We start from the raw sequence: 17,476 nt of genomic DNA, 5'->3' as shown, positions 1-17,476 counted from the left end.
GGGTGAAATTTCTCCAGATTACCTCAGCAAATTAACTGCTAGACGCCAAAGGTCTGCAATGCTGGAATTGCTGCAAAGGGAGCATTCTTTGAAGAAAGCAAAGTTTGAAGGAGAAAATTATTTCAAATAAAAATCTTTTTTTTGAACCTTGTCAATGTCTGGACTAGATTTTAAATTCATTTGGCAACTCATTTGATTAATAAAAAAGTATCCACTTTTTTCACATTTAATTTGGAGTGCTGCCTATTTTTCTTGATTTATTAATTCGGTTGTTTGGACACTGCTGAATAGGTTCTGCACCAATTGTATAATTTTGGTAGTGCTGCCCTTTTTGTTGAGATATTGTATAAAGTAATTGGAATTATGGTAACAGCAGGTTCAACAGATGCTATTAATATGCAAATAATTAAAAATGAAAACAATCTTCAAAATACCTTGTTTTATTCAGTATCGAGACACATGCACATTTGTGGCCTGTTGGAGGTCATTTTTCAGGGCTCTGGCAGTGCTCTTCCTGTTCCTCCTTGCACAAAGGCGGAGGTAGCGATCCTGCTGCTGGGTTGTTGCCCTCCTACGGCCCCCCTCCACATCTCCTGGTGTACCTGCCTGTCTCCTGGTAGCGCCTCCAGCCTTTGGACACTACGCTGACAGACACAGCAAACCTTCTTGCCACAGCTCGCACTGATGTGCCATCCTGAATGAGCTGCACTACCTGAGCCATTGTCTGTTGTAGAGTCCGTCTCATGCTACCACGAGTGTGAAAGCACAACCAATATTCAAAAGTGACCAAAACATCAGCCAGAACGCATTGTTACTGAGATGTGGTCTGTGGTCTCCACCTGCAGAACCACTCCTTTATTGAGTGTGTCTTGATGATTGCCAATAATTTCCATCTGTTGTCTATTCCATTTGCACAAAGGCATGTGAAATTGATTGTCAGTCAGTGTTGTTTCCTAAGTGGACATTTTGATTTCACAGAAGTTTGATTTACTTGGGAGTTATATTCTGTTGTTTAAGTGTTCCCTTTATTTTTTTGAGCAGTGTATTTTGTATGTGCTGAATAATTGGCATTGCAAAGATTGGCAAAAGTTAATTGTAGAGTTGTACAAAATATGTAGTAAAAGCAAGACAGGGTAGTATAAAAAGAAAAAAAAAAAAAAAAAAAAAAAAACATACCATGGCTAAGAATGTGGGAACCTGTAGCACCACCATTGATACTAGCTGTCTGGGCAATAATACTACCAAACTCGGACCACAATTGACCTCTTCTGCCTTCAACAAGTATATTAATTTATTAATTGGAAGGGGTGTGGAATCATATGGCACATCCCTTTTGTCTTGGTTACACTAGGATACTGCTACCTCTGACAGCAACACTGTAAGTTTGAGTAATTGTTCTACAAAGAATGACCTATATTATTGCAAACTAAGAAGGCTAATTTATGTTCTGTTTTTTTTAATTTATAAATTACATGAAAAGTATGTGTGTGCTGTAATATTAAATGTGCTGTTGATTATTAGCGATTACCATCCATTTCTGCGGTGAGATCACTTTTGACATTACTTTGTTTGTGGTAACCCCTTAATGACTGTCAATACACCTTTTAATGGTGGCAGTTAAGGGTACTTAATTGTAGAAATAATTGTATATATCGCCCCCCCCAGTGTCGGAAAAGCTCCCGGGTCTTGGCTACCGGGGTTTAGCTGAGACCCCAGAGAACATGATTTGGGTCAGTTTTTACCATCCCCAGTCATGTGATCGCTGTTATTCACCGAATAACGGCGATCACAAAAAAGGTCAGATTTACCATTCATTTCTTTCTCCTCTTATGTGATCTGGCATATCAGAGGAGAGAGAAATGGAGTCCCCCGAGAACCCCGGTAACTCCACCATCCCGAGAACCTTCTTCTTTTTACCCCAGTCCTCTGCATCATCTTTCTGGAAGAAAATGGCGGGCGCCCACCAATATCTGCCCGAGGGTACCCGGCTACAATAGGAGATTTTTCCTATTGGTTAATTTTGATCACTGTGATAGACCATATCACAGTGATGAAAGTAAAGAAATAGTCACTCAAACCCCTTTTGTCACACCCTTAGATAGTCTAGAGTTAGGGTTTGGTTGGGGTTAGGGTTGTGATGAGGTTACAGTTGGGGTTGCGGTTGTTTTGAAGTTACGGTTGTGGTGAGGTTGGGGTTAGGGTTGTGGTTAGGGTTGTGTTGGGTTTATGGTTGTTGTTAGGGTTAGGGTTGGGATTAGGTTTAGGGGTATGTTAAGGTTAGGGCTGTGTTAGGGTTGGGGTTAGAATTGGGGGATTTCCACTATTTAGGCACATCAGGGAGTCTCCAAATGCGACGTGGTGCCTGCCATCGATTCCAGCCAATTTTGCGTTCAAAAACTCAAATGTTGCTCCCTCCATTCTGAGCCCTGTGGTGCCCCCCAACAATGGTTTTCTCCAATATATGAGCTATCGATGTACTCAGGAGAAGTTGCACAACAAATTTTGTGGTCCATTTTCTCCTGATACCCTTATGAAAATAAAAAAGTTTAGGTCTAAAGTAAATTTTTTTGTGAAAAAAGTTTTAAATGTTCATTTTTTTTTCTCCCACATTGCTTTAGTTATCGTGAAGCACCTGAAAAGTTAATAAACTTCAATGTGGTTTTGGCGCACCTTGAGTGGTGCAGTTTTTAGAATGGTATCACTTTTGGGTATTTTCTGTCATATTGAACCCCCAAAGTCACTTCAAATGTGAGGTGGTCCTTAAAAAAGATTTCTAATTTTTTTTGGGAAAAATGAGAAATTGCTAGTCAACTTTTAACCCTTTTAGTGTCCTAACAAAAACTTATGTTTTTAGAATTGTGTTAATGTAAAGTTGATATGTGGGAGATGTTATTTATTAACTATTTTGTGTGACACAACTCTCTGATTTGAGGGCACAAAAATTAAAAGTTTGAAATTTGCTAAATTTTCAAAATTCTTGCCAAATTTCCATTTTTTCATAACTAAACACAAGTCATATCTAAGAAATTTTACCGCTAACATGAAGTAAAATATGTCACGAAAAAACAATCTCAGAATCATTGGGATACGTTGAAGCGTTCCAGAGTTATAATTTCATACCTTGACAGTGGTCAGAATTGTAAAAATTGGCCTGGTCATTAAGGTCAAAATTGGCTCTGTCACTAAGGGATTAAAGAGCTTGTAAGGCATTGGATACTATCTTAGGAGTGTTACGCGTGTTTTTTCAGGGCAATTGGGTGGATTTACAGTATTGCGATTCACAGCCAATTGATTAGCTGTGAATCAATTTTTTGGGAAAAATTTGACAAACTTGAATGTCTAAATATTTAATTATCTCAAGTTATTACATTAATACATTGCTGAACTGTGTACTTGCATCTTGACACTTTATACTTCTTGCAACACAAATTTTAGCCACAAGTTATAAAATAATGACAATGTAAAGTAATTATATAAGACTAGATGGAGGCCCGATGCTATCGCATCTGGAGGGCGGTAATTTCACGATGGGGCAGGCTTTGCAGCATTGAGAATCTCTCCCCCCCATGTGCTCACCCACCTACCCACTCTCTCTTTCCCCTTGTACTGACTTCTCCCGTCTGTGCTCTCTTCTTTGATCTGTCTACCCCATGTGCTATCCCCCTTGTCTGCTGTCTCTCTCCTTCCTGTGCTGTGTTCTCCCCTCATGTGCTGTCCAGTTTGAGCTGTCTCCCCCTGTGCTCTTTCTCTCTCCCGCATTTGCTGTCTTCTCCTCTCATGTCCTCTCTTGTTTGACCTGTGTACCCCATCACTAAACTGTCAGTGCACAGCATGTCACGAGGAATTTCTATTTAAAGGGGTTTTCCCACAACCGAAAGTTCATTTTAAAAATTGTCTGTGTCTGACCGTGTACTGAACATAACACAGCTCCTGGGCAGGGGAGGAAACAAAACACCTTACTGACATTACAGCATGAGATCACAGAGGATACATTTTGTCAGGTAAAATATTGTTTAAAAACAGTCAGTGAAATATTTTACCTCACAAAATGAATCCTCTGTAATCCCCTACTGTAATGTCAGTATTGTCTTTTGCTTCCTCCCCTGCCCAGGAGATGTGGTATGCTCCGTAAATGGTCAGACACAGACAATTTTTAACCGGTTCCCGACCTGTGACACAGCGTATGCGTCATGAAAGTCGGTGCCAATCCGACCTATGACGCATACCCTGTGTCATGAATTCAAAGCCCCCCTGCGGGTCGGGTGACCGGGGTCAATGAAAGGTCACCTGACCCGCAGATACAGGGGGCTTTGTAATTCACCACAGGGGGCGTCGCTTCGCCCCCACATGGCTAGGATCGCTCTGATTGGCTGTTAAAAGTGAAACAGCCAATCAGAGCGATAGTAATATTTCATCAATGAAAATTGATGAAATATTACAATCCAGCCATGGCCGATGCTGCAGTAGCATCGGACATGGCTGGAGAAACCGATTCGACCCCCCCCACCGGCGATCGCCCCCCCTGCCACTAAATGACAGCGGCGATCTGCCGCCGCTGTCATCATCTGCCCCCCTCCCATTCCCTCGGCTCCCCGCCAGCTTCCGATAACCCCCTCACCCACTCTCACCACCCCTGGCACCTTCTAAGTCCCCCCATCGCTCCCGGTGTCCGGCGGGTCCGGTTCATGGGCGCCGCCATCTTGGATGCGCAGGCTGCAGATTCCATTATTTCATTTTGATCACTCTCACAGTGATCAAAATGAAATAAAAAGTAAATGAACCCCCCGATTATTACCCCCATAGGTAGGCATAGCTAATAAAATAAAGAAAATATTTTTATTTTTATTTTTCCATTAGGGTTAGGGTTGGAAAGAGGGTTAGGGATAGGGTTAGGGTTGGAAAGAGGGTTAGGGTTGGAAAGAGGGTTAGGGTTGTGGTTAGTGTTGGGGTTAGGGTTATGGATAGGGTTGGGATTAGGGTTAGGGATGTGTTGGGGTTAGGGTTGTGGTTAGGGGTGTGTTGGGGTTAGGGTTGGAGTTAGAATTGAGGGGTTTCCACTGTTTAGGCACATCAGGGGGTCTCCAAACGCGATATGGTGCAACCATTGATTCCAGCCAATTTTGCGTTCAAAAAGTCAAACGGTGCTCCCTCCCTTCCAAGCCCAGACGTGTGCCCAAACAGTGGTTTACCCCCACATATGGGGTATCAGCGTACTCAGGAAAAATTGCACAACAACTTTTGGGGACTAATTTCTCCTGTTACCCTTGGGAAAATAAAAAAATTGGGGGCTAAAAAATTATTTTTGTGGAAAAAAAATGTTTTTTTCATTTTCACGTCTCTGCATTATAAACTTCTGTGAAGCACTTGGGGTTGAAAGTGCTCACCATACATCTACATAAGTTCTTTGGAAGGTCTAGTTTCCAAAATGGGGTCACTTGTAGGGGGTTTCCACTGTTTAGGCACATCAGGGGCTCTGCAAACGTAATGACGACCGCAGACTATTCCATCAAAGTCTGCATTTCAAAACATCACTACTTCCATTCCGAGCCCTGACGTGTGCCCAAACAATGGTCCCTCCCCACATATTGGGTACCAGCGTACTCAGGACAAACTGGACAACAACTTTTGGGGTCCAATTTCTCCTGTTGCCATTGTGAAAATAAAAAATTGCGGGCTAAAAAATCATTTTTTGAGGAAAAAAAAGATTTTTTATTTTCACGGTTATGCATTATAAACTTCTGTGAAGCACTTGGGGGTTCAAAGTGCTGCTCACCACACATCTAGATAAGTTCCTTGGGTGGTCTAGTTTCCAAAATGGGGTCACTTGTGGGGGGTTTCCACTGTTTAGGCACATCAGAGGCTCTGCAAACGTAAGATGATGCCCGCAGACCATTCCATCAAGTCGGTATTTCAAAACGTCACTACTTCCCTTCCGAGCCCCGACGTGTGCCCAAAAAGTGGTCCCTCCCCACATATGGGGTATCAGCGTACTCAGGACAAACTGGACAACAACTTTTGGGGTCCAATTTCTCCTGTTACCCTTGTGAAAATAAAAAATTGTGAGCTAAAAATTCATTTTTTGAGGAAAAAAAAAGATTTTTTTATTTTCATGGCTCTGCGTTACAATCTTCTGTGAAGCACTTCGGGGTTCAAGGTGCTCACCACACATCTAGGCAAGTTCCTTATGGGGTCTAGTTTCCAAAATGGGGTCACTTGTGGGGGGTTTCCACAGTTTAGGTACATCAAGGGCTCTGCAAATGTAACATGATGCCCGCAGACCATTCCATCAAAGTCTGCATACCAAAACGTCACTACTTCCCTGCTGAGCCCCAACGTGTGCCCAAACAGTGGTTCCCCCCCACATATGGGGTACCAGCGTACTCAGGACAAACTGGACAACAACTTTTGGGGTCCAATTTATCCTAGTACCCTTGTGAAAATAAAAAATTGCCAACTAAAAAAATTTTTTTTAGGAAAAAAAATGATTTTTTATTTTCATGGCTCTGCATTATAAACTTCTGTGAAGCACTTGGGGGTTCAAGGTGCTCACCACACATCTAGATAAGTTCCTTCGGGGGGTCTAGTTTCCAAAATTGGGTCACTTGTGGGGGGTTTCTACTGTTTAGGCACACAGGGGCTCAGCAAATGTAACATGACGCCCGCAGACCATTCCATCAAAGTCAGCATTTCAAAATGTCACTACTTCCCTGCTGAGCCCCAACGTGTGCCCAAACAGTGGTTCCCCCCCACATATGGGGTACCAGCGTACTCAGGACAAACTGGACAACAACTTTTGGGGTCCAATTTATCCTAGTACCCTTGTGAAAATAAAAAATTGCCAACTAAAAAAAATTTTTTTAGGAAAAAAAATGGATTTTTTATTTTCACGGCTCTGCATTATAAACTTCTGTGAATCACCTGGGGGTTCAAAGTGCTCAATATGCATCTAGATAAGTTCCTTAGGGGGTCTAGTTTCCAAAATGGGGTCATTTGTGGGGGAGCTCCAAAGTTTAGGCACACAGGGGCTCTCCAAACACGACATGGTGTCCGCTAACGATTGGAGCTAATTTTCATTTCAAAAAGTCAAATGGCGCTCATTCCCTTCTGCGGCCTGCCGTGCACCCAAACAGTGCCCCCCCCACATATGGGGTACCAGCGTACTCAGGACAATCTGGACAACAACTTTTGTGGTCCAATTTCTCCTGTTACCCTTGTGAAAATAAAAAATAGCGTGCTAAAAAATCATTTTTGAGGAAAGAAAAATGATTTTTTATTTTCAATGCTCTGTTATAAACTTTTGTGAAGCACTTGGGGGTTCAAAGTGCTCACTACACATCTAGATAAGTTCCCTAAGAGGTCTAGTTTCCAAAATGGTGTCACTTGTGGGGGAGCTCCAATGTTTAGGCACACAGGGGCTCTCCGAACGCGACATGGTGTCCGATAACGATTGGAGCTAATTTTCCATTCAAAAAGTCAAATGGCGCTCCTTCCCTTCCGGGCCCTGCCGTGCACCCAAACAGTGGTTTATGACCACATATGAGGTATCGGTGTACTCAGGAGAAATTGCCCAACAAATTTTAGGATCCATTTTATCCTGTTGCCCATGTGAAAATGAAAAAACTGAGGCTAAAAGATAATTTGTATGAAAAAAAGGTACTTTTTTTTTTACAGATCAATTTGAGAAGCACTTGGTGGTTCAAAGTGATCACTATGCATCTAGATAAGTTCCTTGTGGGGTCTAGTTTCCAAAATGGGGTCACTTGTGGGGGAGCTCCAGTGTTTAGGCACACAGCGACTCTCCAAATGCGACATGGCAAGCGCTAAATATTCCAGCATATTTTCCATTCAAAAAGTCAAATGGCGCTCCTTCCCTTCTGAGCCCTGCCGTGCGCCCAAACAGTGGTTTATGACCACATATGAGGTATCGGTGTACTCAGGGGAAATTGCCCAACAAATTTTAGGATCCATTTTATCCTGTTGCCCATGTGAAAATGAAAAAATTGATGCTGAAAGAAAATTTGTGTTGGAAAAATTAAAATGTCCATTTTTTCCTTCCACATTGCTTTAGCTGCTGTGAAACACCTGAAGGGTTAATGATCCTCTTGAATGTGGTTTTGAGTAGCTTGAGGGGTTCAGTTTTTAGAATGGTGTCACGTTTGGGTATTTTCTGCCATATAGACCCCTCAAAGTGACTTCAAATGTGAGGTGGTCCCTAAAAAAAAAAGGTTTTGTAAATTTTGTTGTAAAATGAGAAATCACTGGTCAACTTTTAACCCTTATAACTTCCTAACAAAAAAATATTTTGCTTCTAAAATTGTGCTGATGTAAAGTAGACATGTGGGAAATGTTATTTAGTAACTATTTTGTGTCACATAACTCTCTAGTTTAACAGAATAAAAATTCAAAATTTGAAAATTGCGAAATTTTCAAAATTTTTGCCAAATTTCTGATTTTTTCACAAATAAGCGCAAAAATTATCAACCTAAATTTACCACTAACATGAAGCCCAATATGTCATGAAAAAACAATCTCAGAATCGCTAGGATGCGTTGAAGCGTTCCAGAGTTATTACCTCATAAAGGGACACTGGTCAGAATTGCAAAAAATGGCCAGGTCATTAAGGTCAAAATAGGCTGGGTCATGAAGGGGTTAAAATGAACTTTCGTTCATGGAAAAACCCCTTTAATGTCACCAGCTTCCTCTGCCTGTAGACACGTCGCGTATCTGCCGCCAGGATCAGCCGAATGATTCACTGCGCCTGTGTGGAATTTACGCTGGCGCAGTGCGATGGTGTTCCGCTGGTGGTACCGCGCAAGGGGCTGAGTGAGTGTGAGGTGCGTTCGGCATATAGAGTGTGTGTATGTGTGTGGTGCGACGGTATTCCGCTGGTGGTACCGCACAAGAGGCTGCGAGAGTGTGAGTGTGTGGTGCGTATGGCATATAGAGTGTGTGTGTGTGGTGCAACAGTGTTCCGCCGGTGTTACCGCGCAATAGGTTGGTACCAGCAAAAGTTTCCATATTGAGGCACCCTCACTTGGGTGTCCTAATGTGGCGGTCGGTGAACTTCCTCTGCTTGGAATTCTGGGATACGGTGACATCTGGACAGAACAGGAAATGAAAACATTACAAGGCAATTATATAAAGAGATAGATGATTCTATTTGAACATAAAACCATGTAAAATATGCTCTTTAAAAAGTAAAGGTTTGTACTAAGAAGGGGATTTTGGCATTTGAGATTACTTTGCTCTTGTAATGAGAAATCAAGTGTTGAGTTTTTATGACAGACATAAAGCTATGTTCATGATTTTTTATGGTCCTGCATTTTCATCATGTTTTACAAACATAGGCCCTGATTCATCAAGACAGATGACGCCAGTCTTGATGAGGAGGCGTGTTGTAGTCGGACTTTCATGATTCATTAAAAGGCGCCTCTTATTGAATGAGGAACTTCTAACAAGTGGCTTGCACCTTCATGCACCACATGAAAAGTCTTAACTCCTGTCAGGAACTGGAGTAAGAGTTCTGGAGTAAGGAAATTAAATTAAGATGATGCCACCTATTGCAAAGAAAAAGGAAAACCCCTTTCTAACGATTAAGGTTTAATTTAAAGAGATATCTGTATGTTTTAAGATGTTTCTGGCACTTTTGAGACCCTTTGTCATTTAAAAAAAAATTATGAGTATATGAAATTGCCAGAAAAGTTTTTTTCTACTTGGTTTCATGTACATGGACTGTATATGATTTTACCCTAACCATTAAATGAAGCTGAGCTGCAATACCAGACACAGCCCATGAACAGGAGTGGCACTAACTTTGGGAAAAAAATTAGACCCTTTCTTCTAATCTCATAAACCCTTTTAAACATTTTATTATGTACTTATATTATTTATGGCCAATATTACTACCGAACAGTGTATGAACAAAAGGAAAATGTGTCTTTTGCATTTTTTAATAGGGCTGTATTTGACAGTTTTAGGGTACATGTATTTTATTCCATTCAATTTTATAACAAAAGTGTCATGCTACATTTACTAAGTGGCTACAATTTTCTGCTTGAGAAGGTGGCTGGAAAATTGGCGATACACAGCTTGTGTTCTTCTAATTAGGCTTTTGATTGTCAGATCCAAAGACTCACAGACACACTGAAAAAAAAACTCTTTCTAAAAATTAGGCATTTAACAGCTGCCTCTGATCTCTGCAAATTTTAGCCCTCCAACAGCCAATGTACCCAGTTCTCTTATCTTCTTATTACAGGTAATCCGAAAGAAAGTAGCCGCGTTCCTGTGTTCATTAAGGTTCTGGATGTGAATGACAATGCCCCAGAGTTTGCCATGCTGTACGAGATCTTTGTTTGTGAAAATGCAAAGGCAGAACAGGTGTGTATAATAGCTCCACTTTCAGCTCATTTGCATGTAAAATGGTATGGATGGAACAATGTTTCTGAATCGATGGCATTTTGGAACTACGAGTGGTCATCAGCTCAGTTGTGTCCGTAAACTAGCTATGTGCCAATCTCACTGGCGAAATGAAGTGACACGATATGATATTTCACTACTACATTATATCATCTCGTATATGGACATTAGTATACTGTATGCCAAGACTTTCATACTGAGCACCTGTAAAACCATGACTTCTATATTACATCCAAGCATTTACAGGCTTTAAGTTGGATACTGCAAGATTGAGTTCTCAGTTTTTAAAGAAATATCTCCATTCTTGGGCTGTTCCTGGTATTACAGTTTGGTTCCATGAAAGTGGTGAAGTACTCTGGGGCATACAAAGAGGTCCCATAGCAAAAGCCCAAATTGTTCCTTCTTTACTCTCTCCCCTCCCATGAAAAGCAAAGGACTATTAACGAGTCTTGTCACATAGGCACAGTCTCAAGAGATAATATATATAGCTAGAGAGAGATCTCCATATAATATGATATACAGATAGGTCACAACATATTTGGACAGTTAAGGATTTGTGATTTGGGCTCTGCATGTCACTATTTTTTATTTAAAATGAAACAACCGAGGCACAATTGAAGTGTAGACCTACAGGTTTAATTAAAGGGGCTGAACAAAAATATCCTGTGAAATTTGTAGGGAGTGCAACCAGTTTTCTACAAAGCCTCCTCATTTCAAGGCCTCAAAAGTAATTGGACAAATTAACTTTATCATAAATAAAATGTTCATTTGTAATACTTTGTAAATAATCCTTTGCAGGCAATGACTACCTGAACTCTAGAAGCTATGGATGGCACTAAACGCTAGTTTTCCTCCTTTCTGTTGCTTTGCATGGTCATTACTGACCTCAATTGTTGCTGGTTTGTGGGTCTTTCTGCCTTAAGTTTTGTCTTAAGCATATGAAATACATGCTCGTTGGGGGCTGAGATCTGGTGATTGACTCGGCCATTGCAGAATATGCCACTTCTTTGCCTTAAAAACCTCCTGGGTTGCTTTTGCAGTGTGTTTTGGGTCATTGTCCATCTGTACTGTGAATCAACCCTGCTTCATTTGGTGGAATCTGAGCAGAAAGTATAACCCTGTACACTTCAGAATTCATCCAGCTGCTTCCGTCTGCAGTCACATCATCAATAAACACTGGTATCCCAGTGCCATTGGAAAACATGCATTGCCATACCATCACACGGCCTTCACCATGTTTACAAAGGATGTGCTGGGCTTTGGATCATTAGCCATTTCAAATTTTCTCCATACTTTCTTCTTCACATCATTCTGATACAGGTTGATCTTAGATTCATCTGTCCAAACAATGCTTTTCCAGAAACGGGCTGGCTTCTTTAGATGTTTTTTGGCAAAGTCTAATCTGGCCTTTCTATTTTAAGGCTGATTTATAGTATGGACCTTGTGGTGAACCCTCTGTGTTTGCTCTCATGAAGTCTTGTCTTTTTGGTAGACTTAGATACTGAAACACCTACTTCCTTGAGAGTGTTCTTCACTTGGGTGGATGTTGTGAATGAGTTTTTCTTCATCATAGAAAGGATTCTGCAATCATCCACCACTGTTGTCTGTCGTGGACGGCTAGGCCTTTTTTTAGCTCCCAAGCTCACTAGTGCGGAATGTACCAAACTGTTGATTTGGCCACTCCCAACATTTCTGCTATCTCTCTGATTTTCTTCTTTCTTTCAGCCTAATGAAGGTCTGGTTCTCTTCTATTGAGAACTTCTTTGAATGCGTAGTGTCGGCTCACAGTTACAGCTTCCAAATGCAAATATCTGTCCAATTACTTTTGGTCCTTTTAAAAAGAGGCAGCTACATATTAAAGAGCTGTAATTACTAAACCCTTAAGGGGGTTTTACACTAAGCGATATCGCTAGCAATATCGCTATAACATCACTGGTTTTGTGACGTTATAGCGATATTGCTAGCGATATCGCTATGTGTGATACTTACCAGCGACCGGCTCCCCCGCTGTCCATCGCTGATCGCGCGAGAATGTCCGGCTCCATTTCTCGTCGGGCGCTTCCTGCTGAGACTTCCTGCTGTGACGACGAGCGACGCGTGGAGGCGGGCGGGAGGACGCAGGATCGCTGTGTGTGAATGGTAAGTATCGTGCGCTGCGTCGCTGCTGAATCGCTGTGAGGTCTTTCTGTATGACAGCTCACTAGCGATCATTTAGCGATGCACCAGCGATCCTGACCGGGTCGGATCGCTGGTCGGATCGCTGGTGCATCGCTAAATGTAAAAGGGCCTTTACTCCAATTAGGATATGAATACTCTCAAATTAAAGCTCAGAATCTACACTTTAAGCCCATATTGATTATATTAACTGAACCTTGAATATGTAGACAGCTAAAATGCCTAAACTTGTGTCACTGTCCAAATATTTCTGGACCTAACTATAAGTTGCTTTACCCTCAAATAAAACCGCTTAAATCTACATAGTTTTTATACAAAAATTTGTAGGTCCCTATTTATAAAGGTGTCTTTAACCCCTTTCTGACATCAGACGTACTATCCCATCCATGAGACCCGGGCCCCTATGCCCATGGATGGGATAGTACGTCTAGCGCGATCAGCTGCGCTCACGGGGGGAGCGCAGCTGATCGCGGCCCGGTGTCAGCTGATTATCACAGCTGACACCCGGCACTATGTGTCAGGGGTGGTCACGGACAGCCCCCGACACGTTAACCCCTTGCACACCGCGATCAAACATGATCGCGGTGTACCGGGGGTTAAAGGGAAGCATCGGCAGGGAAGGGGCTCCCTCCGTGCTTCCCTGAGCCCCCCATAGCAGTGCAATGTGCAGCGCTGCTGCGGGGTCTCCTTCCCTGCAGGTCCCTGGATCCAAAATGGCAACGGGGACCTTCGAGGGCCTGCAGGGAGCTGGCTTCCTCAGTGCCTGCAAAGCGCAGGCATGAGGAAGTCTGTTTCTATGCCTGTGACAGATCGCTGATCTGTCAGTGGTCTGTGATGTGACAGATCAGCGATCTGTCACATGACAGCTATGTCCACCCTGGGACAATGTAATAAAGTTTAAAAAAAAAGTGTAAAAATAATTAAAAAAAAAAAAAAAAAAAAAAATCGCTAAATAGATTTTAAAAAAAATAAAAAATTTCCTAATAAATTCATTTTTTTGGAAATAAAAAAAAAAAACAAAAGTGCACATATTTGGTATCGCCGTGTCCGTAACGACCCGCCCTATAAAACTGTCCCATTAGTTAACCCCTTTAGCAAACCCCTTAAAAAATAAACGAAGCAAAAAATAATGATTTATTATACCGCCGAACAAAAAGTGCAATAACGCGCAATCAAAAAGACACATATAAATATCCATGATACCCCTGAAAACGTCATCTTGTCCCGCAAAAAACGAGTCACCATACAGAGTCATCAGCGAAAAAATAAAAAAGTTATAGCTCGCAGAGTAAAGCAATGCAAAAATAATTTTTTATATAAAATTGTTTTCATTGCATAAAAGCGCCAAAACATAAAAAGACATAAATGAGGTATCGCTGTAACCGTACTGACCCAAAGAATAAAACCGCCTTATCAATTTTACTGCACGCGGAACGGTGTAAACGCATCCCCCAAAATAAATTCTTGAAATGCTGATTTTTGTTCATTCTGCTTCCCAAAAATCAGAATAAAAAGCGATAAAAAAATGTCACGCGCTCGAAAATGGTACCAATAAAAGCGTCAACTTGGCCCGCAAAAAATAAGACCTCACATCTGTGGGTCAAAATACGGAAAAATTATAGGTCTCAAAATGTGGTGATGCAAAAACTATTTTTACAATAAAAAGCGTCTTTTAGCGTGCGGCAGCTGCCAAAAATAAAAACCCGCCATAAATAGTAAATCAAACCCCCCGTTATCACCCCCTTAGTTAGGGAAAAATAATAAAATTTAAAAAAAAATGTATTTATTTCCATTTTCCCATTCGGGTTAGGGCTAGGGTTAGGGCTGGAGTTAGAATTGGGGGGTTTCCACTGTTTGGGCACATCAGGTGCTCTCCAAAAGCAACATGGCGTTTGATATCAATTCCAGCCAATTCTGCATTCGAAAAGTCAAACGGTGCTCCTTCCCTTCCAACCTCTGCCATGCGCCCAAACAGTGGTTTGGGTATCAGCCTACTCAGGACAAATTGCAAAACAACTTTTGGGGTCCAATTTCTCCTTTTACCCTTAGGAAAATAAAAAATTGGGGGCAAAAATATCATTTTTGTGGAAAAAGATATGATTTTTTTATTTTCACTCCCCAATGTTATAAACTTCTGTGAAGCCCTTGGGGGTTCAAAGTGCTCACCACACATCTAGATAAGTTCCATGGGGGGGTCTAGTTTCCAAAATGGGGTCACTTGTGGGGAGTTTCAACAGTTTAGGCACATCAGAGGCTCTCCAAACGCGACATGACACCCGCAAACCATTCCATCAAAGTCTGCATTCCAAAACGTCACTACTTCCCTTCAAAGCGCCGACGTGTGCCCATACAGTAGTCTTCTCCCACATATGGGATATCAGGGTACTCAGGACAAATTGGACAACAACTTTTGGGGTCCAATTTCTCCTGTTACCCTTGGGAAAATAAAAAAATTGGGGACTAAAAGATCATGTTTGTGGAAAAAGTATGATTTTTTTATTTTCATGCCTGGGCGTTATAAGCTTCTATGAAGCACTGGGGGGTTCAAAGTGCTCACCACACATCTAGATAAGTTTCTTAGGGGGTCTAGTTTCCAAAATGGTGTCATTTGTGGGGGGTTTCCACTGTTTAGGCACATCAGGGGCTTTCCAAACGCGGCATGGCGTCCGATCTCAATTCCAGCCAAAAAAGTCAAATGGCGGTGCTTCCCTTCCGAGCTCTGCCATGTGCCAAAATAGTCATTTACACCCACATATGGGGTATCAGCGTACTCAGGACAAATTGCACAATAACTTTTAGGGTCCTGTTACCATTGGGAAAATAAAAATTGAGGGTGAAAAGATCATTTTTGTGGAAAAAATATGATTTTTTAATTGTACGGCTGTACGTTATGAACTTCTGTGAAGCCCTTGTGAGTTCAAAGTTCTCACCACATATCTAGATAAGTTCCTTGGGGGGTCTAATTTCCAAAATGGGGTCACTTATGGGGGGTTTCCACTGCTTAGGTACATCAGGGGCTCTCCAAACGTGACATGGCGTCCGATCTGAATTCCAGCCAATTTTGCATTGAAAGAGTCAAACGAAGCTCCTTCCCTTCTTAGCTCTGCCATGCGCTGAAACAGTGGTTCCCCCCCACATGTCAGGTATCGGCGTACTCAGGACAAATTGCACAATAACTTTTGCAGTCTAATTTCTCCTGTTACCCTTGATAAAATAAAAAAATTGGACCTGAAGTAATTTTTTTTGTGAAAAAAAGTTAAATGTTCGTTTTTTTTTTAAAACATTCAAAAAATTCCTGTGAAGCACCTGAAGGGTTATTAAACTTCTTGAATGTGGTTTTGAGCACCTTGAAGGGTGCAGTTTTTAGAATGGTGTCACTTTTGGGGATTTCCTATCATATAGACCCCTCAAAGTGACTTCAAATGTGATGTGGTCTGTAAAAATAAAATGGTGTTGCAAAAATGAGAAATCGCTGGTTAACTTTTAACCCTTATAACTTCCTAAGAAAAAAAAAATTTGGGTTCCAAAATTGTGCTGATGTAAAGTAAACATGTGGGAAATGTTACTTAAGTTTTTTGTGTGCTATATCTCTGTGATTTAAGGGCATAAAAATTCAAAGTTGGAAAATTGCGAAATTTTCAAAATTTTTGCCAAATTTCCATTTTTTTCACAAATAAACGCAAGTTATTTGAATTAAATTTTACCACTAACATGAAGTACAATATGTCACAAGAAAACAAATGTCAGAATCACCAGGATCCATAGAAGCGTTTCAAAGTTATTACTTCATAAAGGGACAGTGGTCAGAATTGTAAAAATTGGCCCGGTCATGAACATGCAAACCACCCTTGGGAGTAAAGGGGTTAACAAAAACCTGGCGTAAAAAAAATCTTGAAATGATTCAAAAACCTTTCTGCAAGTTGAAGCTGCATAAAATATTGCATTTTTTAATACATTTGTATGCAAAATAAGCTGCAATCATTCCCAAGACCGACCAAGGACATCAGTCTAGACATACTAGACGTACTTTTGGGCAAAATACATTAGAAAACATACAGACTAGATTCATATTGTACTGTAGGTCTAGTCTCTCTGTCCTGGCACCTCACCCTCTCATGCCGTGGCCACCATATTAGTAAAGCGCAAAGACAAGCCCATGGGAACTCTGTGTCAGCATCAAGGAATGTGGGAAGGCAAGTTAGTGGATACTGGACAAGGGGCAGAGCTATTCGCCCTGCTGTATCTGCCATGAAAGTAGAAAGTATAATAAAAGGCATGTGTCAGATAGGGAGCCTGATGTATTGTGGCCATGATACTCCGCTGTCTGGCAATTTTTTTAATAAAGTTATTTCATTATCAGACATTGGCCGAGCCTGTTGACGTCACAGGACTCAGTGGAATGCACGCACGGTATATGGTCTCAGGACTTGGCCCAAGACACAGAGTCCGCTTCCGTCTAGAGCTACCATGCGTGCGGCGTCGCAACCGCGGACGCCAAGAAGTACTGCTGACTGCAGCGCGGTGACAGACACTGCCGCTATACAACAATGCCCGGTAGCAGGCGCACTGTCGGACGCTAGCACTGTGGAGGATGCGTATTGTGGCCTGTAGCTTGCCACTGACTGGCGCTGACTCTAACACTAGTTCCCTTTCCACACATGTAATATGAGAGGGAGGGGAATCTTAATGAGTCATTTGCAAGTCCATACATCCATCATCATTCACACAGTGGCCACCATATTAGTAAAGCGCAAAGACAAGCCAATGGGAACTCTGTGTCAGCATCAAGGAATGTGGGAAGGCAAGTTGGTGGATACTGGACAAGGGGCACAGTTAGCAACTAGAGTCTATACTAGCTCATGGCCGAGCGGCCATGCGAACCTTT

The 17,476-nt window shown here is 41.7% G+C and overlaps 1 protein-coding gene and 1 long non-coding RNA gene across 5 annotated transcripts in view; one reads left to right on the top strand and one right to left on the bottom strand.

The window, feature by feature from the left end:
- The window catches only part of LOC141052887 (cadherin-6-like), a 459,217-nt gene that overhangs the window by 406,004 nt on the left and 35,737 nt on the right, over nt 1–17,476 (top strand). For all 3 annotated transcript variants that reach the window (XM_073550207.1, XM_073550209.1, XM_073550208.1), the window contains one exon: nt 10,256–10,377. In XM_073550207.1, the coding sequence (XP_073406308.1) occupies nt 10,256–10,377 (122 nt within the window). The remainder of the gene's footprint in view (nt 1–10,255; nt 10,378–17,476) is intronic.
- The window catches only part of LOC141052888 (uncharacterized), a 48,218-nt gene that overhangs the window by 13,258 nt on the left and 17,484 nt on the right, over nt 1–17,476 (bottom strand). The window lies entirely within an intron of this gene.

This window comes from Dendrobates tinctorius, unplaced genomic scaffold (assembly GCF_039654945.1).
Source record: "Dendrobates tinctorius isolate UK_male_01 unplaced genomic scaffold, ASM3965494v1 ptg000163l, whole genome shotgun sequence".
In the NCBI taxonomy this organism is placed as follows: domain Eukaryota; kingdom Metazoa; phylum Chordata; class Amphibia; order Anura; family Dendrobatidae; genus Dendrobates; species Dendrobates tinctorius.
This window is presented reverse-complemented; position numbering and strand designations above follow the sequence as displayed.